We start from the raw sequence: 20,086 nt of genomic DNA, 5'->3' as shown, positions 1-20,086 counted from the left end.
GTATATACGGGTTGTTAAATATTGCTATACATGAGCAACCATAGGTAACATGCAATACAGTGCTGGCCTAAAGAGATTGTGAATTAAATTTTAATTTTGCTTTGTAATTTCTTGCTTTACCAGGTTGAAGCATTCAGATGTTCCTGTATCCAAAATTCTCTGGCCACACTCTGTAAACAAATAAAATATTTAATTTGCCCAGGGTAGTACAACAGATTTGCGTACGCTTCAAAAATGGCAAGGAACTTTAAAAAAAATGGCTTACACATATTGAAAATCAATACAAAACTGGTAAGATTTTAACCACAAAAAACTTTGTTGAATTATCTTAGTCAAATTAAATACCATAGAGATACAACTGAGTTAAGCATTCAACAAAAAATGAAACTAGCTGCTTTAACTCACGGTTTGTGATAATTGCAAGAGAAGTTATTGTGTAACATTAATTAATTATTATTGAAGATATTATTTCGGTTTGTCTGTTCAGTATTCATATTACTGTGGAAACTTTATCATTTCTTGAACAAGATAGTTTAGTAGGCGACGTTTCGGGAGATCCTTCTCCCATCATCAGACAAAGTAAAATGATGTGCATGTATTTATATAATTGCAGAGGATCGAAATTCATAAAAATTAACCAATCAGAAACGAGCTGATAATTACAGTTAATTACGTTATTTAACATTTCCGGACCTAGATGTAGGTAAGTACTTCTTCTGTAGATTCCTGAGATTTGGTTACCAGCCCTAACCATTCATCGAAGTATCCATGGACATCAAAGATCCCAAAACTTTACAAAAGAAATACCATTATTGGTGATCTTAGTCGCCCATACCGAATTTCTTCAGATTTTGAGCAAGAAAAATCAATAATAAGAAAAAAGTTCGAGAAAGCACTGTACCCAGTCAGATTCGTCAACAGTGTGTACAATCAATTCAAAGATCGCTTGGTTATATCTGATGACGAATTCATTATACTGCCTGATTTTTTCGAAGCTCCGAAAATGTTTCTCCTAATAGAACTTCCATACTGTGAAGAAAACGACTTAATTTCCAGGAGGTTTTTAAGAAAGTTTCACGAATTTACAAATGGTAAATTTGACATAACTATTTCGTGGAAAACTAAGAAAGTTAAACAGCTATGCACTTTGAAAGAACAAAATCCCTATTCGTCATGTAAAATATAGGAAGGAGTGTGCTCTTGTACAGCAATTTATATTGGAGAGACAAAAAGAAATGTTGTAACACGGTATAATGAGTATAACCACATTAGAAAGGAATCAGAACCAGCAAAACACTTGCTAAACAATACAGGTCATCAATTTTTCTGGAGGGTTATTTTATCAGCACTTCTAAACACTAAAACACGGAAAAATTTAGAAGCATCAATAATTGCATTGAAAAAACCCGTATTTAATGACAAACTTGATTCAAAAAAGCTTCTTTTATTTAGAAATGGCGTGACGTGATCTGTTAATTATTTTTCTGTTTATTTTGTATGTTCTCTTAGGACCATTATGCTTTTATTTTGTATATACTGACTGAAAAATTGTAACTTTGTAACATTTTATATGCACTGACGATGGTTTTATTATACCGAAAAGCTTTTACAATTGTTTTTACTTTTCCTTTCATTTGCTTGCATAAAGATTTTTTGTGACCGTTAACAGAGGTGAAATTAGACATTGGGACAATAGAAAGTGGACTTTTGGCCGTTGATTGGGGTGACCAATGTATGGAGGGTTTTTTTATAACAGTTTGGCCATGAATTCGGCAGGGATTTTCTTTTCTGGCGGCTTATCAGGAGGTGACGGATGTATGGAGTTGACCGTTAATAGAGGTTCCACTGTACCGAAAAGCTTTTGCTTTATTTTAACTTGTTTGATTTTACTTTTTTAACCCCTCTGTAAATTACTAATGTTTTTGGTAAGGGGAGATAGAATTCTACGGTATATTTGTTGGTTTTGCAATGTAGATGCGCAATTCGAAGTTGATTACCTTTGAATTAGAAAAAATGGGTTAAAGAGGTTAGCAATAACATATTGTCTGCAAAAATAAATCTAAGAATCTCGACATACTTAACCTTCATAAAAAGTATCATAAAACTCAGCTTATTTGAAAATGGCTAGCCTTTTGTATAAGCCCACCCTTGACATTGTGGAAAACTTTCTTTAAAGATGGAGCATTTATTTAACCTAATTTTGTAACAGATAAAACCAGTGCTACATTAAATTTGACTTTAAAACTGAACTTATCACGCTCAAACCTAAAGAAGAAAAATCGTAACATTTTTCGGGTACAACAGAAACTTCAGTGGAATGGAAATGAGCCTTTAAAGTAATAAAGGCTTGTTTTCATTAACTTAAAAACAGGAGTAAATACTACACTGGCTTAAGCACAAATAATTTGTTTAACACTTACCTTTTCCATGGGTTGAATACAGAAATATAAGTTTTTCAAAACATACGGCAGTGATGAATGATATGCAAACGAAGCTCCTTCGCCAGATATTAATCCATACTCTGGCCATGTTTCTCTCAAATCCTTACTTGCGCCATTATCAGGTTCAGGTTCTAGCTTTGTATATTCAAACACCCTCTCTACAGATGTCATCTGTAAAAAAGAGTTAAAGTTTGCTTCTTTTTTTTCTTCCACTAATCCATAGAAATCGATTACTTTTATATTATAACTCTTTTAGGGGGCGTTCTCGGGATAATATCACAACTTTATTGCGGGTAAATATAACAGCCTCGGGCGTTAATTCAAATTATTAGCCCTGTGTTTTTGTTGCGTTCAAAAAATGCGGGCCGATAATGGATTTACAGCCCGCTTCCAGGGTTATAATGTTGTTATCAGCCCGCAAACTACAAAAGAATGTCTTCTGTTTTTTTCGATCGAACATTTGAATTTTTTGTTTCTCGAAAACAAAAAACAAAACAAAAAAATCTGGCGAGAAACAACATTAGCAGCAAAATGGCACAAGAACAGGACAAGAAAAAAGAATTTGACTTTAGTTTTCTAAAAAAAAGGCATTTTAAAATGATCACTGTTACGGCTACTTTCAGGAATTTTGAAATACGAAAAAAAGAAAAAGAAAAACAACTTTGCTTTAAAGATATTGAAATAGGTTATAATAGTATTAGCATTAAATTTTCGTTTAATATTTATATTTACTTCGCCCTTGGAATGAAATTTTCAGCCCTCCACTGTCATTTACACCCTCTGCTTCGAATCGGGCGTAAATGATACTGTCGGGCTGAAAATTTGACTCTGCGGGCGGTAAATAAAAATATTGCCCTCAAAATGAACGCTATTCTTATATTATATACTAAAGCACAATGTTAATGTTAAGTACATTAACATTGCTGATGTATTACCTGAATTAGAAAAAAATTCCATTGCCACTCCTAGGTCTAATAGACTTAGCATCTGTGGGGTTTGAAAAAGTGCCTTATGGTGTTCTGCAGACCAAATATATGAAAATCAAGTTTGTGTACCTCCTCCTGCACAAGTAAGTTTTTTATCATCAAAAATCTATTTGTACCATTTATCTTTTGCTTACTAAGTAATGTGTCCACTCAGCGCCACAGTAAATATTTTTTAAGATTACAAAGGTTTAGTATATTCTCTACAAAATTTACCGTGCCTTCATGTTTATTAAAAAGAGAAAATGCCGCGCAACAAATTATATATCGCTTTGTTGTGCAACATGTGTGTCCAATAATCGTTAAAGCACCTTGGCAAAACTTACAAACTCGAGAACTCTTATCATAGGGCTCCTGCAGACTTCCTTCAGTCCTTTTGCATTGCCACACGTTCACCCCTACAGGAATGAAATACCACGTCTGGCTCAGGAGTACTAACTCGATTAGACGTATTGAGTGTTTAAAATATCCTAATCACAAAAATTCGCACGCCATTACGTAACACTGATATCAAGTTAGAACCGTGCTGTGGCAGGATCGTTTCAAGAGCTAGTAAGTGTTTCAATAGGCTATCATCAAAATAAAGAACAAACACGTTCATTCCACCTTCTGTAAAACCGTTAAAACCTACTTGCTGGACGTTGCAGTGGCAAGATCTCTTGCAAGAAACTGATTTATTTACTTTTTTCTGATTTATATCTCAAGTTTTTTCTTCTAATGCATGTTTGACCTATATCTTGTGTGCTAGTTTCTCGTACGTTCCATTCTATGTTATGCATTAGCCGTGATTGCCTTATTGTTTCTCCTGCTCTATTACTTTTAATAACATTTTATCACCATTTATTCGTATTTTATCGGTCATTTCTCTAGTTTACTTATTAGGATGAAAAACTATTTTATTGTAAATGGATAAACTCTGAAATTACATTTTACTTTATTTTTATTATATACAAATGACAAACATAAAATGACACTTTTAGTTTTATATATTTGTTAGCCTAAGTCTTACAACCTTTTTTCAAGCGTAAAAAATTTTGTACAGAAACTTTGTACATAAACCTCTGAAGTTCTTATTGCGTATTTGAAATGCCCAATGCAAGTTGATCTATTAACTTTAAAAAAATATATACAGGAACATACCAAATTGTCTACTTCTGCACTTTGCCGTACACACCATTGAAACATACCACATAACATCAAGATATATGACAAACTGACAGCAGCCAGACCTGCGTCAATGTCTAAATAAAAAACGACTTTCGGTATTATATGTATGAACAATGGCAATAATAGAAAACAAAAAAATATGCAAGAAGTACAAATTTTACGTACCTATGTATGGAGCAGCAACTATTGGTGCAAATGTGGAGCAAATCGAGAAGACAACAGTCAAAAGATCCAAACGCTGGGAAAACCACCTGGAGCCTGATAAAAACATAAACCAAGCTCCTGTCTGATAATCTTGACATGCATAAAATTCGTGAAGAATTTTCTCTTGAATATCAAACGAGCGGACAGTTGTGATGCCAGCTAATGTTGCAGAAATGTGTGTGTACAATGGACTCCGAGCTGAAAATAGGTTTTAACCATAAGCTAATAAAATTTGTTTCAAATACCCAATTATGTAGTGAGATCAAAGTTGACGAAGTTTAGAGTAATGGTTTTCAATCCCATGAAGTCATAATCGAGAGGTTTGCAGTTCGAACTTAATACTGATAATATGGTAAAACAAGCTTGCCCTGAGATGTATTTTAGAATCTGTATATAAGTAGTAGGTTGACTGCTGTTGAGAAGGTATAGCAAATAAGAAAAATATTGCATCCCAAAGATGTTATGAAAAATTTTAAATCCATCAGATCACAAGCAACTTACATACAGCTTCCAATCTTCGTAATTCACGAGAACTTTTCATGTAATAACGTCTTGCATAGAAGAATATGATCATCAATGGAATGACAAGAACTGTTAGATATGGAACGCTGACACAGTTTAATATGATTATCGCTAATGTTAATAAGGAGAGCTATAAACAAACGAAATTAATTGCGCAAAACTTTAAAAAAAGAACTATTCCTGTTTTTTTTCCAGACATAGTAACCTGAAAATCAAGCAAATATTAAGAAAAATTGACATTATGCTACAACGTGGCAAAAGCATTGAAAATTACGTTTATGACCAAATGCAGGGCAAGCATAAAATATTGAAATTTTTCTATAGTTTTTTTTGATAGCATTATATTTTTGTTGTAGGTCTTTCTTATCCTCCAGACTTTGGGTATAATTGTCTTATAAGTTATTTTGCCTACCCTTTTCATTGATCTCAAGAATCAGAACATATGGCAAAAAATGAATTTAAAACTGTATTTAATATTGTTCACATCTTGCAACGTAATTAGAAGAATTAATCTTAAAAGTATCATAGAATAGAGCTGCAATATTGATATTATCATTTTCAACGCTTTTCTGGAATATTGTTAAATACTCTTATGAATAATCAGAAGGCCAAGAGCAGATGTACCACTTTGAAAGTGTAGAGAAGCTTTTCTTCGAATACAAAGATCTTCGTCACTTACAGAAGCAAAATCAAAGAATGTCCATGGTAGCTCATCATCCATGAAATACACATCACGAGAAAAACGGTTTAAAATTTGGCCTAAAAAAAGAAAATGAAATAGCAAGATCAAATTCATTTTTGTTGATTAATATCTCGGTAATTCGTCTGAAAAATCATCAAAAGCCTTTTCAAAGCTTTACTATGAAATAGAAATTTTTTTATGATTTTATGAATTTAGATCAAACTCTGTAGTGAATAAACCTTAACCAAGCTCCATATTTGCTCATGTATTAAAGTTTGGCGTAGTGCCAGTTTAAAACTGCAACTCATTCATTTCATAAAATTGGCTTGTAGGTAAATTTCCAACTGAACTTGTCGTTAGAAAGTACAGTTGTTAATGCAAAATACAATCAGGATATAGTGTCAAAAGTTCAGGCTTTTAACATGATTGTTGGTAAAAAGCAACATTAGTAAAACATTGATTACATTTTACTAGCATGGAACTTCCATAAATGTATTAGGAACTTACCTACTGGATTGGTATCGAAGAAGTATATAGGTGCTTTTAAAACTGCTTTAAACATCAAGTTATGTAACTCTCGACTGCACTTGACAAGTGTGGCATAAAAATATGTTGTGCGGAAGAAGTTTATCAGAAAGCAGGCAACCACAAGGGAGGCGAGTACATATACATTAATGTCTGGATCACTGTTAACATAAAACTTGGCAGTAATTGTGACATTTCCATTGCGCTGTTCTTCACCACTTGCCCTATAGATTTAAAAGAGATTAATTGACAGACTTATGTTTGTAAAAAGAAAACAAAAATTTACGCATCTTACTTTACTTAAAAGATATAACATGGTTTTCCATGTGGCAAATTTTAGACTCAGAAATATTGAAACCATAACCACTGTTAACTTTGTTTTCCTATTCCTAGAACGTTTAAGTTTTCCTAAGAAAAGGAATATAAACACAATGGGTTACTGCAACAGCACAATTTACAGTGTCTTAAACTCATCTGCATTTCAAGAAAAATATTTAGTCTTTTCGTCCCAAACTACTACAACTGGACAGGCATGCCTGTGGTGATTTTTCATGTTCAGCTTTTATGGTTTTGTTCTGAATAATGATGGGTAACAAAGGATTTTAAGGCCGCCAAACGTAAAGCTTTTAACAAACATCTTTCAACTACTTTAGACACTTTTTTTCAGTATATATTTAATATAATGAACGCTAAAATCCTAAACTTCTATAATCAAATTTGAACATTTTTCCTATATCAGTGTTTGAAATTTTTAAAAATGCTTTGTTTATGGTTACAAAAGGCATACATATTTTACTTTATGTATTTTTACATTTTCAAACAACTCTCTGTAAAGCCGTAACAAAAAAATGCATGCCAACAAAACAACTAGACGACTGATGGCCAGTATTGCCCAAAAAAATGTACTGGATCAACGCTGCATTTACATTCCAATCTTTATTTTTTATTTAAAATTCTTAGCTGACATAAAGCTAACAAAACTTTCGTTTTTGTAATTGATTTAGCTTAATACGTTATGAAATAAAAAAACTGGTCATCTGATTGAGTATCTACATTTCTGCCAGTAATTTTCTTCACATTTTGCAAGAAAATATTTTGTTGCAAAAGGCGAGGACACACCTTCAATAAAAATTTTTTAGGGTGCAACATAAATACAATGTGAAGATTGACAGTGTTAGCATCAAATAACCATACCATTCAGCAAGATAATAATCAGTAAAAGTTAACATCACCTGAAAATAATAAAAGACAGATAGGCATCTAAGTATGCCATTTTAGCAAAAGAAGGACCATTTTCCAAATAGTATTAACAAGTGCGAATATATTTCGTAAATTCTCACGTTTATTTTACCAAGCAAAATAACCAAAGGTGCTAGTTTTAAAATTGTTAATTAGAACGACAATGTTAAATGTGTACCAAGAACAAGGAAAAAAATAATAGAAGTCTAAACAAAAAAAAATATATGGTAAGTTCATTAAAAAGAGGTTGACAAAAAGGGATTTCCTTTTTTGTTAATGAATGAAAATTATAAAAAATAGCAGAAAGGCACTGTTTTTAGGATAAAATTAAGAAACCCAAAACGTATAATTGTCTTACCTTTATGAATAAAACTTAGCTACATGAAAAATATTAAATCATTTCTAATTGCAATTCTATAAAAACAGTCTCGACGAACCTGACTAGCCACCAAAGATAAAAGCAATGCTAATGTTGAAATCCACCCAACACCTTGTATGAAGTACTCCAAGTACAATTTGGCTGGGATGGCACCACGATTTCTATTTTCTTCTTCCTCCGTCTCTTCCTCCTTCTCATAGTTGCTATGAAAACTCTATAAGGCTACATCATTATTAACAGCAAAAAAAAAACCCCTATATAATGCTCAGTTAGAAAGGAGGTTTGTATAACAATTCACAATGGCCTTGACAAGGCAAGCTTATAACAAAGCACTTTTATAACAATTTTTTCTTACAAAAAACGTTTTACCTAGCTTAATATTAAAAAGTGAATACGTTGTCTAAAGTCTTTTGGTATTGTACATTTGGTTAAACAATGTCGATAAACGAAAATCACATTTTCATGAACTTAAGAATGCGTTTTACTGTGTTATGCACGAAAAATGCTTACGTTTAATGACTGAATTGATCCATGTAGTCTTTTATTTTTCTCTCCAATATCTAAAGTTATTCCTGAAAGGGTGTCATTTTGTCCACCCATGTGCTCATCTTCGGCTTCTATTGCTGCATCGTGATTCTGCCTCTTCTCTTGTGATTCTGAATCAAGAATACTGACCAAATTCACACCTTTCTCGGACAACTCGTGTACAGAACTTGCTACTGTACTGGAGTCCTAAAAGTAAGAAACATATTGCATTAACAAGTTGTGTAGCTTTTTAAACCTTTTAAAGCTACCTGGTTATAAGTTCATCATCCAATTTTGCTGGTTAATTCTGATATTGTCAGATGCTGCAACCTTTTTTGAAATGGTTCAAAAAAGAATAACTATTCGTGTGAATAACATGAAGTTATATGCCTTAGATATACTCCCTTCTTTGTGCAAGGAAAAACATAAAGATTTCCTTTTTATAAAACTTTTTTTGAGACGCAACAATGGACTCTTTTATCATTGGATTATGGTTATACATAAAAACATTTTACCGGATCTTTGTTATTTACCCAGGATGGCCTGTTCAGTTTCTAATGGTACTGTCATCAATGAAGTTCCTGTGAAGAGCGTCCTAGCACTCTGGTATGACTTGGCCTTCTGTAATAACGGTAAACGCTCTACCACAAAGCCTCTCACCTCTTTCAAGCAAACAATATTAGTCGCGTGCTGCAAATACTGAATTTGATGGGTGGCAAGAATAACAACTTTATTCCGAAGCAAACCTCTAATACATCTAATAAAAAAGTATTTTTAAAAAAAAAATTCAAAATTCAAAACTATAAAACAAAATTTTTAAAAGCGTAAGTAAAAAATATCCCAATGTTACCATATAACAATAATTTTGCAGGCGTCATCAATATTTGCTCGCATTTTTTATTTTTTGCCTATTGATGCCATTATTACGTACGTGAATGATACTGAGAGGCTACGAATGTAAGATAAAAGTCTTAAGTATTGATAATAGCCAAATAAAATTTATAACCTTATTACTGTTCTAACTCATATTTGCTTTTTTATACGTATGTGAAAATATAATAATATGGTACAAGTAGTTTACACCTACAACAAGCGAAATATGTGTTATGTATATATGAAGTCCGTTGTAGGCTGACGAAAATTTAAAATTTTTTTTAATCACAACTTACTTTTCAAAGATATATTTTCCAACTTTAGCATCAACTGCACTTAACGGGTCATCCAGTAAATAGATATCTGCATTAGAATAAACTGCCCTAAAATTTTACAAGAAATTAAATCAGTACTTTCGTAAAATAAAAAAAAAACATGAGAAAATCATTTTTTAAAGACAATTACTCGGATTGCAAATCGAAAAACTTTTTGCTCATTCGCAACACCTAAACCATTTTAAACTACTCTCTCCCGACCTTTCTACAAACTGGTGCTATAAGCCCATTTTCATATTGATACGTATATTTTATGTTACAGTCACAATTATGTTACAATAATTCCTCATATCATAGACAGACATACCTAGCTAAACTGATTCTGGCTTTCTGACCACCACTTAGTGACACACCCCGCTCACCAACCAATGTCAAATCTCCTTTCGCAAATGATTCTAGGTCCTGAAATAAAAATAAAGATAAGTATTTAGGTTATCATTTCACTAAGAAAAATAATGTTAAAAAAGTTATTGCTTGTGTTAAATCAATGCTTTGTACTGAACTGTGAGTGCATCTATCATCAATTGGCATGCGTTTAGGAATAAAGTCATTTCTTTCACAGGCCATGCTATGTTCTTGGTAACCTAATTGTAGAAGAGGGAAACAACACCAAATTTTGGAACGTTTTACTACTTATTTCAATTATTTAACCCCTCCCCCACCCCTCAGATTAAAAACAATCATAAAATCCACAAAATTTCCAATACAAAATATTACCAATACCAAAATTACTCAATAAACCCCCATACAGTTAGGTTATCAGTAGTAGAATAAAAATAATTTCAGTAATCAATTTCAAAACTGCTACTATTGATAAAATTCAAAGTTCTCAAATTTGTAATTTGAACCTTAAAAGCAGTAAAACACGATAAGCTAGAAAAGATTGTGACCTGTTTCAAAGCACATGCTGTTATTGTTTTCTCATATCGCTTTTTATCAAATTCTTGTCCAAACAAAACATTGCTCCGAAGTGTCCCTGAAAATATCCATGCTTGTTGTGCAGCATATCCAAGAGATCCATTTTTTATGATGTTTCCTTTTTTGACATAAAGTTCATTCATTGCTGCCATTAAGATGGATGACTAAACACAACAAAGCTATTATTTTAAATTTCAATTCGTTAAATATCTGCTTTTAACAGAAACCATTTCACGAAGTAAGAAATGACTTATTTACACACACTTATTTTTTTGGTGGAAATCTCCTTTATTGCAATTGTGAGACAATGAAGACTAATTTATATTTTGGCAACTTTTGCAGAGATTAACCGAATACTTTAGAAGCAAGAATTTTTTCGTATTTAAAAAGTGTTTAATAATCTCTGTTTTGAATTTCTAACTCTGTTATTCTTTTTGACAATGATACATATTAACTTTACTAATAAATAGGGTGAAGAACCTAAAAACAATCCTCAGTATCATCATCAGCATTCATTCATTAGAAAGGATGATACATTAAAAGAATGATAACTATTGATTTAATTTTCAAGATCATATTAACATTTAAAATTGTAAATGTGAACAAGCATACTTTTAATTTTAGCAATCAGTGAAATTACAGATTTATATCACTCGGAAGAAGGCACTTGTTCAAAAAGGCAATAACGCAATCTAAATATCTGACATTAAGACGTGTTGTCTCTCTCTAGGCCCTTTAGCGGTGTTACATATATACAGAAAAAAAACAGGGTAAGTTAGACAGAGCAAAACTGGATAGATGAACTTGTGAGTTACTGGTTGGTCTAAAATAGTCTGTATTTACCTTCCCTGTTCCAACCGTTCCGACAATCATAACCAAGCAATTCTGAAAGGAAAAAACATTTAAATTACTGTATTTAATTCCCAACTAGCAAGATAATAGAAATCTAAAATACAAAGGACCCTAGTGACCGAAAATACTCTATTAAATTTTTTGATTCTTTCAGGGGGTCCTAATTCGGTATAACAGCCAGTCGCAACATTTTGCAGCTCTGAAACTGATTTTAATGTATCAAAGTTTATCAAAGGCAATGATGTGACAACAAAATTGAGCAGCATTTGTTCATTTCGCAGTTTATTGTTAAAATCAGTGATCATTTCTTTGTTTTCCACCTATGTGCATTTTCCTACAGGCTCGGCAGCAGTTTCCGTTGATGTATCATATTTTTATCGATGAACATGAACATATTTTTTATCGACGTACAATTATAGGGACCAACTGCAACTAAATAAAGCATTTAATGACAGCAATTACATGACTTGGATAGAAATATACCGCTCAACTGCAAGACTACCAGGTGATACAACCATCTTAAACGATTGGGAATTTTTCGGGTCCCCAAAATGATTGGTGATCTTTTCCCGTCCTACAATCCCCCTTATATCTCCAACATCTGTTTGTACTTGTAGTTTTTATGCTACAATGTCCTACCAAACGACCAACTCTTATAATCTATGCTAACCTTTAAATCTGCTTTGAAGGATAAATCACATATTACATCTTCTAAATCCTGAAAGAAAGTGGACAGACAAGGGTCATGTGCTCAAAACATGCCAATGAAAAAAACGCAGAAAAAATAAATTATAAACTCCAACTGCTCACATTATTCCAAGCTGCAGTTACATTTTCGAAATGCATCAAAGCTTCTGTTTTTAAAGGCGCCTCAGGATAAGTTTGTCCTGCAGTACTGGATTTGATCTGGGCTTGTTCGTTCTCAAGTAAAAAGGCCTAAAAACAGCTTACAATATCACAAGTGTATATATATAACAACCGTGATTTATACCTTGCATTAAGTTAGTTATAGCTCACATTTAGAAGTCATAAACACTTGAATAATTGGGTATTAAAATATGATCAACTTGTTTTATAGTGATAATTAGACCTTATATAGTAAGCAGCAGAAAGAGCATATCAACACACAAATTCAATAAATAAAATTTTGATATTTTTAAAAATTAAATATTTATTCAGAACGCATGTACACAGAACATAAAAAACACATTAAATGGTATGCTGTATTTGAGCTCTTGGTGACTGTACTAATCATTCTATAGCGAATACAACATTTTAAATTATGCCACATTTTCTCTGAACTGCTTTAAACATTATGTTTTGGTCCGCAATTGTTTTTGTTATTTAGTTCGTAGTTATTCACAATAGGTGTGATATTTCATGTTATAGCTATTTTCAGGACACAATGAAAAGGGTTTTTATCCAGAAAGGGTTTTTATTTTTGTAAATAGAACTTTAACAAGGACGTGAACTTAAAAACTTACAATCTTAATGAAATAACTTTGAACAATTGGAAAATAGGTGTAAGAAAAGGTTTTAGCAGATTTAAAAAAAAAGACTGGTCTTACTAGTGGATTGAAATTTCATTAAACATATAAAAAAATAAAAAAATTTCTTACCTTTTGTGTATTTTTTGTATCAAAAAGAAAAACAGGAAAGAAGAAAATATATTTTTACCTGAATTCTCTTGCAGCTTACATAAGATTCTGTTAGCATCAGTATTTCCATTGGAAAAAATAATACAACACTTAAACGGATCGTGAAGAATATATTTAAAACTAGAAACACCTTTGCCAGTGTAATGCCACTTCCATACACATAAAACAACGAAAATGTTGCTAATGAAACCAAGTACGGACTGACAGAGAACATGGTGTTATTGAGAGAACGAGCCATAGCAGTTTTCAAAATACGATTACTCTCATCACTAAAACAAACAAAAAACAAAAATCAAATGATTTCAAAAAGAAAAAAACACCATTATTATCAAAAAAATTCATAGTTCTGTAAGGTGTCGTTCTTACCATCGCACTTTGTTGACCATTTCAGCAAATGAATCTTCCCATGTATACATTTTTGTAACTTGCATTGACGTGATGACTTCATTCATGATGTTGACACGCTGATCTGTCTTAGCTACCGTTTTTGACCTGCAAATAAATTTAAATCTCATACTAGAAATGTAGTTGCCATTTTTTGACTCCTTATTTATAAAAGAATGTTTTATTGAACATGTTATTTAAGGCATTTCCACAACCCACTGCACTAAAGAAGAAACAAGAGCAACACATAAAAAAGTAAATAATATTTCGCTTTAGGATTGAACACCCTGATATCCAACAACAATAAAATGCCACGATATATTGACAGCATCACTTTTTTAAAGTTCAGTTAACATCCAGATTTAGTATAACCCACATTGGCAAACACTTACTGTTGTAAATTATGAACTTCTTATCTATCTCAGCATCTTCTGAGAATTGTCATATACATCAAACTTTGACTAATTTACATGCAGAATGGGTCTTACTTAAAAATTAGATCTTTTCTGCACAGTACATTAAAAATTGACCTGGCATTAATTCCATGCCTTCAAAAAAAGTATTCTTTTGTTTTCCTGTGACACCTCAGAAATTTCAAATGTAAAATTGGAGAAAAAAAATTTTGTTGAAAAAACAAACAATAAAAAATGTAACATCATAAGTTGGAAAAAGGTTTAGCCAAAACATATATTTCGAACAGAGGAAATGAAAGATACTAAGATTTCTTGGCATAATTTTTACCTCATATACGCAAAAAACTTCCCAAACCATATCTGAATAGGTATGGTGATAATCAATACACCAATACCAGCAAGACAAGATGGACCTATCTCTCTCCATAATATAACAACTCCAATTGCTAGTAGTATTGGTGAAATCCACAAATAACACAAAAAATTGAATCCCTAGATATATGAAATATTAAAGCTCTTTAGCACTATGTATAACATTGACAACACATATGTAACAGACCTGCTCATATAAAGCATGCAATAACGTGCCCACATCAAGTATGAGCTGCACATGTTTTTGAAGGTACACCATGGGAGATTTTGAATTATTGGTAAGGAATTACAAAATCAAGTAGCCATGCCTTCATTACCTTCTGCAACAAACAGCCATTTTTTAGGGTGGTGGATGACAACTAGCATAAAGGGTTGTTCTTATACGTCATAAAAATATACAAAGGTACATTTATTTTTATACAAAAAATTTGTGCTTGTCTTTTTATGTGTAAAACTTATATCATAAAATTTCTTCTTAGGTGCAATATGTTTTTCACACTGCATAATTTGAAAAAAGGCAACAATGGCACTCTCTTTTTTTCCGAAATGTAGTGGCGGGGAGAGGGATTTTGCCAACTGTTACAGTAGTTAATAATATTTGCATCCTGGACAATGTTTTTAGATCTAAAATAACATACCTCTTGAACTTTATGAACATCAGATGAGATTAATGTCACTATATGACCAGATGTTATTCTGGCCAAAGAATGATTACTTAGGCGAAGAACCTAAAATAAATTAAACAAAATTATATAAAAGGCCGCATAAACTAAACTGATAACAATCTAACAGAAATAAGATCTTTTTTAGGCAATAATATGACTTAAGAGGGTGTCAAATTTCAAGTATTGGAAACTAAAGATAATTCAAAAAATTACTTAAAAGTTCATAACTTTGCTACACTCTTTTTATATTGCCAGAAAAAGATAACCAATGAAAAATTAAAACATAACGCTTGAAAAAAGGGTGTTAGAATAAAGAGGAGCACAAGTTACAGAAAATAATATGTCATTTAAAATTAATCAGTGTGTATGTGTGTGTTTCAGTGAAACATTGGGTTAATACATTCTTAAAACAGGACATATAATTTTGAAGTCAAAATAATAAATTAGCAACAGAAAAAAGATCAGATCGTTAAGGACGGGCATCTTTGGAAGCAAAATCTGATTAAGGTTGTCATTAAAAACCTTCCTAATAAATCGTACTCATCAGCTTCACACAATAGAAGATAAGTTTAAAACTGTTTATCACATTTTCCATTTATACTACAACGAAAAAAACATTATTTCTAACCTTTTTATAGATCACACCAATACAAGCAATCTTTAGTCGAGTGCCAGTTTTTTCCACTACATGAAATGAATGATGAAGTAATGCCCAACAAGCAATCAAACAAGCTGAAAGCGAAACTGCCCAGAAATATGCCGAATTGTCTTTACCAAAGTCAGAATCTGAGAAGTTCTGTATAAGTTGTTGTAGAAAAACTGTCTGACATATCTTTAATAACTCCTACAAAAAATTTGATGTACTATTAAGTAAAATATACAAATCAATTCTCTCACTCTTAAAACATTTAAACGCTTGTCCGTTTTGGGAGAAAGTTATTGGTTTAGGATTTTCTTTCACGTTGTTTTCTATCGGATCAAAAAGGCCAGTTAAAGATTTGAAGATATTTTATAGTTACTAGAACTGGAAATAATGGAATTTTAATTTTTTTAAGTTTCTTGTCGTTTCTTTCCAGTCGCCTTATTTAACGATTTCTTTAATTACGGATTCTACGAAAATTTGTTTTTAAAAAATCCAGCCACAACAATCGGATGTAAAGAAGAAAATCACAGTATAATGCAGGAAGTAAGCCAGATAACGAAAAAAGCAGAAAAGCAACAAACAATGGAAACTACAAGAGAAGACATAGTGAAAGTAATAAAAAAACTGAAAAGAAAGAAGGCCCTAGATGTAGAGTGTTGGAAGAAAAAAATCATACTGATTGGAACAGAAGATATGGTTGAAGCAATTACAATATTTAACCAAATTACGATGGGGAATAAAGGACCAACAAATTGGGAAGTAATAAAGAGAAAGTCCCCGCATAAAAACAGGTTCAAGCCAAGAATTAAAAAACAAAGGTGTCAGTTTCATCAGTATAATAATCCAGCTATTTGACCTAACAATGAAAGAGAAAATATATGGGATAAGAAAAAGTCCACAAAAAACAACTGCATGACAACAATGGCTGTAATGCAAGGAAACAGGAGAAACAAACAAGAAACGTACATGATAATCACAAACACTAAAAATTGTTGACACATCCACGTCCGCACAGTCATTTCTTCTGACTCTTAGTACATCTTTAGGTCATGTTACTTTTTTCCATAATGAAAACATTGCAGCAACTGTGATTAGGACATTATTAACATGTTTTACCATACATAAGAGAATATCTATCATGGCACATCCGTATTTCATTCTCACGGATGTGCTATCTTATATATAATAATACGGAGAGTGTGTCTGTGTGTCTGTAACAGGCAAAGTGGATGTGTTCATTTTCTTTTGATGTTGCCGAAAAATGCATGTCTAATATGTTAAATTTTCTGACGTTACGACGCGATTAAAATAACACTACTTTAACATCAATATCCTATATTAAATTAATGAAGCCATTATAGTGTACCTAAAACTTTGAGGTCAAATAACTTGGAAACGAGGTGGTGACATCAATGATTTTCACCGCGTGGGTAACTAGGGACCACTTAGAACCAATTTGGGTAAATTTCGCAAACCTGGGTCCCCAAATCCGTTTCAGAATGGACGGGTTGATGACGTCATCAAAAAACCTTCAAACCCTAATATCTCTGCAACCGTTTATCAAAAGTACATGATGCTATACATTTTCTTTATCAGATTTTCAAGATCTACGCGATGAAGGCAACAGTATAAAAATTTTCTAAAAAAATATTTTAGGTTTTGACGGGCCATTGCTGACGTCAGCAAATGTTTTAAACCCTTATATCTCATTAACCGCTCATTAAAAGCACATGATCATATACATTTTCTTAATCAGCGGTTTAAGCTCTACACAATAGAGGCAATGTGAAAACAAGCTTCTGAATTATTTTTTTTTGTAGTTCGGTTGCTGACGTCATCAAAATTCAAATAACGCTTCTTTTTCATTTTTATACTGCCCAGTGGATTTTTCCATGGGCCTTATCGACTAGTCTATATAATAATACGCCAGTTCCGTGCATCTGTAACAGGCAAAGTGGATGTGTTTTTTTTTAAAGAAACAGCCGCGGTAACATGTCACTTTTGCTAAAATTTTATTTTTATTATGTCTTTTGTGTGCTTTTTCAAACTGATTTAAAATTTCTGTTTTAAAAAAGTCATGATTAATTTATTTTATTGTTCTCATAAAAACCTTTGTGTAATGATGTGAACTTTATTTCACAAAAGTCAAGGGTAATTAATTTTTATTATTCCTTAAAGCACGTGTCTGTTGTTTACTGTTATATGAAAAACTATAAACTAAAAAAAATATTTATTTTATTTATTCCCTCTTGAATGGAATTAACAACAAAAGCGTTTTTGACAAAAAGAGCAATGAATTTTGCTGTTTTTTTATTCGGTATCTATAGTGGATTCTTCCACAGGACTAAATACTATGATAAATATTCACCTATGTATACACACCATTCGGATAAACTATCTGAGTTCATCACTAACATATTGCCGCACGTAGTGTAGTGGGTTTGTCTGCGACTCCCAGTTTTGGGAACCACGGATCGAATCCCGCTTACTGCTAAGCAGTCTGTTAGTGATTAACAAAGTAGTTCTTCTGCAATATGTTTTACCATCTTAGATAGTTTTTACAGCCATTAAAAGGCCAAGCATTGGTTATGCAATTCTTCTCGTCTATTTTAAGAAACTTCCAAAGAAAGTCATTTCATGACAAATTAAAAGCATGACTGCTAACTTTGTAGTTAATTTTAATTTTATCAAATTTTCGGATCGCAAAATTTTGTCATGGTAACGAGAAAACTAAGTAAAAAGTACAAAAAATCGAAATCAAAATCAAAATTTGTTCAGGAAAAGGTAATTTTAGGAATGGATCACTCCTTTACAGCGGAAGATTTTCTTGCTGAGTTATTAGAAGTTAAAACTTGTATACAATTTCCATGCATGAAATAAATACACTTAACGAAAAGAGGCTCAGTCTTTTAATCATTAGGGTTAGGGCAAATACCTTGGAGATACTTAAGGATTGAGGGCTATGTTAGAAAAGTAAAAAAAAATATGAGTGATGGAGAGAAGCATTGTACAACAAACTCGCTTGAAAACCAATGGTACAAATTGATACTTTTCCCTTTAGACGAGATATTAACTAATTAAAGTAATAACAAATCATAGCTGTGGAGGAGCTTGAGTTATACCAGTGATATTGTTTAATGGTTACATTGGAGAACATTGTTAATTGCTAATCGTCGTGTTAATGATATTAATAGTGGTGTTATTGAGAGTTAATTAATTGTTTGGTTTCACTTGGATTATTTGACTGGAGAAATTGTTTTCTGTTCAAGGTAACTAACATTTAGTACTAATTTTCATGGTAGCAGAGAAAAATGGCAACGTCGGTGTCATACAATAAAGCTCCTCCTCTGCTATCCCAAAGTAAGAACTATGAGGATTGGAAGAAATTAATTGGAATTTGGATGGAGCTTACAACACTAGATAAAAAGAAACAAGGACCGTCCCTTGTACTTACTCTTGATGGGAAATCACAGGAAGCTGCATTGGAACTTCCATCTGAACAAATATCATCTGAAGACGGAGTTAAGAATATCTTAAAGAGGCTCGATAAGATATATGCAAAGGATAAACTGACAGAAAAATTTGATGCAATTGAAAAATTTGAGACTTATAAACGAACAAAAGAGAAGAAGATTCGAGATTTCTTAACAGAGTTTGAAAAGAGGTACTATAAGATAAAGGCTTACATCAATTACCCAGATGACCTGCTAGCCTATAGATTATTAAAGGCTGCTAATCTTGACAGTTCTCATGAAAGACTCATAAAAGCAACAATAACAAACTTAGTTTATGATGATGTGAGACAGAAATTGATAAAAGTATTTGCCGAAGAATCAATTGATGGTGACTTAGACAGTAGTATGTCCTCCATCAAAATCAAAGCAGAACCATCGTTTTATGCTAATGAAGCATACCCAGACGAGTGTCAACAATCATCATCAGATGAAGAAGGGATATATTACACCAAACGTAATCTAAATCAAAGATTTGCATCATCATCAAGATACAACAAAAAAGGGAATACATGGCGCCAAGATAAACATGCTTCTCGACCCAAAGCAGATGGCACAAGAAAACCTACTAAAAACCCACTTGACAGGAATGGTCGTGTATCTCGATGTGCGATATGCGAAAGTGTTTTTCATTGGCAACAAGACTGTCCGGAAAAGCAAAATGATACATACATGGTTCATGAAATCGTCCTTCTCAACGAAAGCGATAAACCAGGTCAACTCAAACATCTAGTATCAGAAACATGGAATTGTGGCCTACTCGATTGCGGTGCCAGTAAAACCGTTTGTGGGGA

At 32.4% G+C, this 20,086-nt stretch overlaps 1 protein-coding gene across 3 annotated transcripts in view; it reads right to left on the bottom strand.

Moving 5' to 3' along the window:
• LOC130648371 (ATP-binding cassette sub-family C member 4-like) overlaps positions 1 to 20,086 on the bottom strand; it is a 39,864-nt gene that overhangs the window by 3,850 nt on the left and 15,928 nt on the right. For all 3 annotated transcript variants that reach the window (XM_057454404.1, XM_057454406.1, XM_057454405.1), the window contains 21 exons: positions 15,766 to 15,981; positions 15,111 to 15,200; positions 14,429 to 14,592; positions 13,670 to 13,795; positions 13,323 to 13,572; positions 12,456 to 12,581; positions 12,316 to 12,363; positions 11,637 to 11,678; positions 10,766 to 10,957; positions 10,183 to 10,277; positions 9,837 to 9,923; positions 9,328 to 9,424; positions 8,653 to 8,874; positions 8,201 to 8,356; positions 7,719 to 7,756; positions 6,507 to 6,748; positions 5,997 to 6,076; positions 5,297 to 5,447; positions 4,757 to 4,993; positions 4,565 to 4,665; positions 2,421 to 2,612 (listed from right to left, as the gene is read on the bottom strand). In XM_057454404.1, coding sequence (XP_057310387.1) covers positions 2,421 to 2,612; positions 4,565 to 4,665; positions 4,757 to 4,993; positions 5,297 to 5,447; positions 5,997 to 6,076; positions 6,507 to 6,748; positions 7,719 to 7,756; positions 8,201 to 8,356; positions 8,653 to 8,874; positions 9,328 to 9,424; positions 9,837 to 9,923; positions 10,183 to 10,277; positions 10,766 to 10,957; positions 11,637 to 11,678; positions 12,316 to 12,363; positions 12,456 to 12,581; positions 13,323 to 13,572; positions 13,670 to 13,795; positions 14,429 to 14,592; positions 15,111 to 15,200; positions 15,766 to 15,981 — 2,952 coding nt within the window. The remainder of the gene's footprint in view (positions 1 to 2,420; positions 2,613 to 4,564; positions 4,666 to 4,756; positions 4,994 to 5,296; positions 5,448 to 5,996; positions 6,077 to 6,506; positions 6,749 to 7,718; positions 7,757 to 8,200; positions 8,357 to 8,652; positions 8,875 to 9,327; positions 9,425 to 9,836; positions 9,924 to 10,182; positions 10,278 to 10,765; positions 10,958 to 11,636; positions 11,679 to 12,315; positions 12,364 to 12,455; positions 12,582 to 13,322; positions 13,573 to 13,669; positions 13,796 to 14,428; positions 14,593 to 15,110; positions 15,201 to 15,765; positions 15,982 to 20,086) is intronic.

This window comes from Hydractinia symbiolongicarpus, chromosome 7 (genome assembly GCF_029227915.1).
Source record: "Hydractinia symbiolongicarpus strain clone_291-10 chromosome 7, HSymV2.1, whole genome shotgun sequence".
In the NCBI taxonomy this organism is placed as follows: domain Eukaryota; kingdom Metazoa; phylum Cnidaria; class Hydrozoa; order Anthoathecata; family Hydractiniidae; genus Hydractinia; species Hydractinia symbiolongicarpus.
This window is presented reverse-complemented; position numbering and strand designations above follow the sequence as displayed.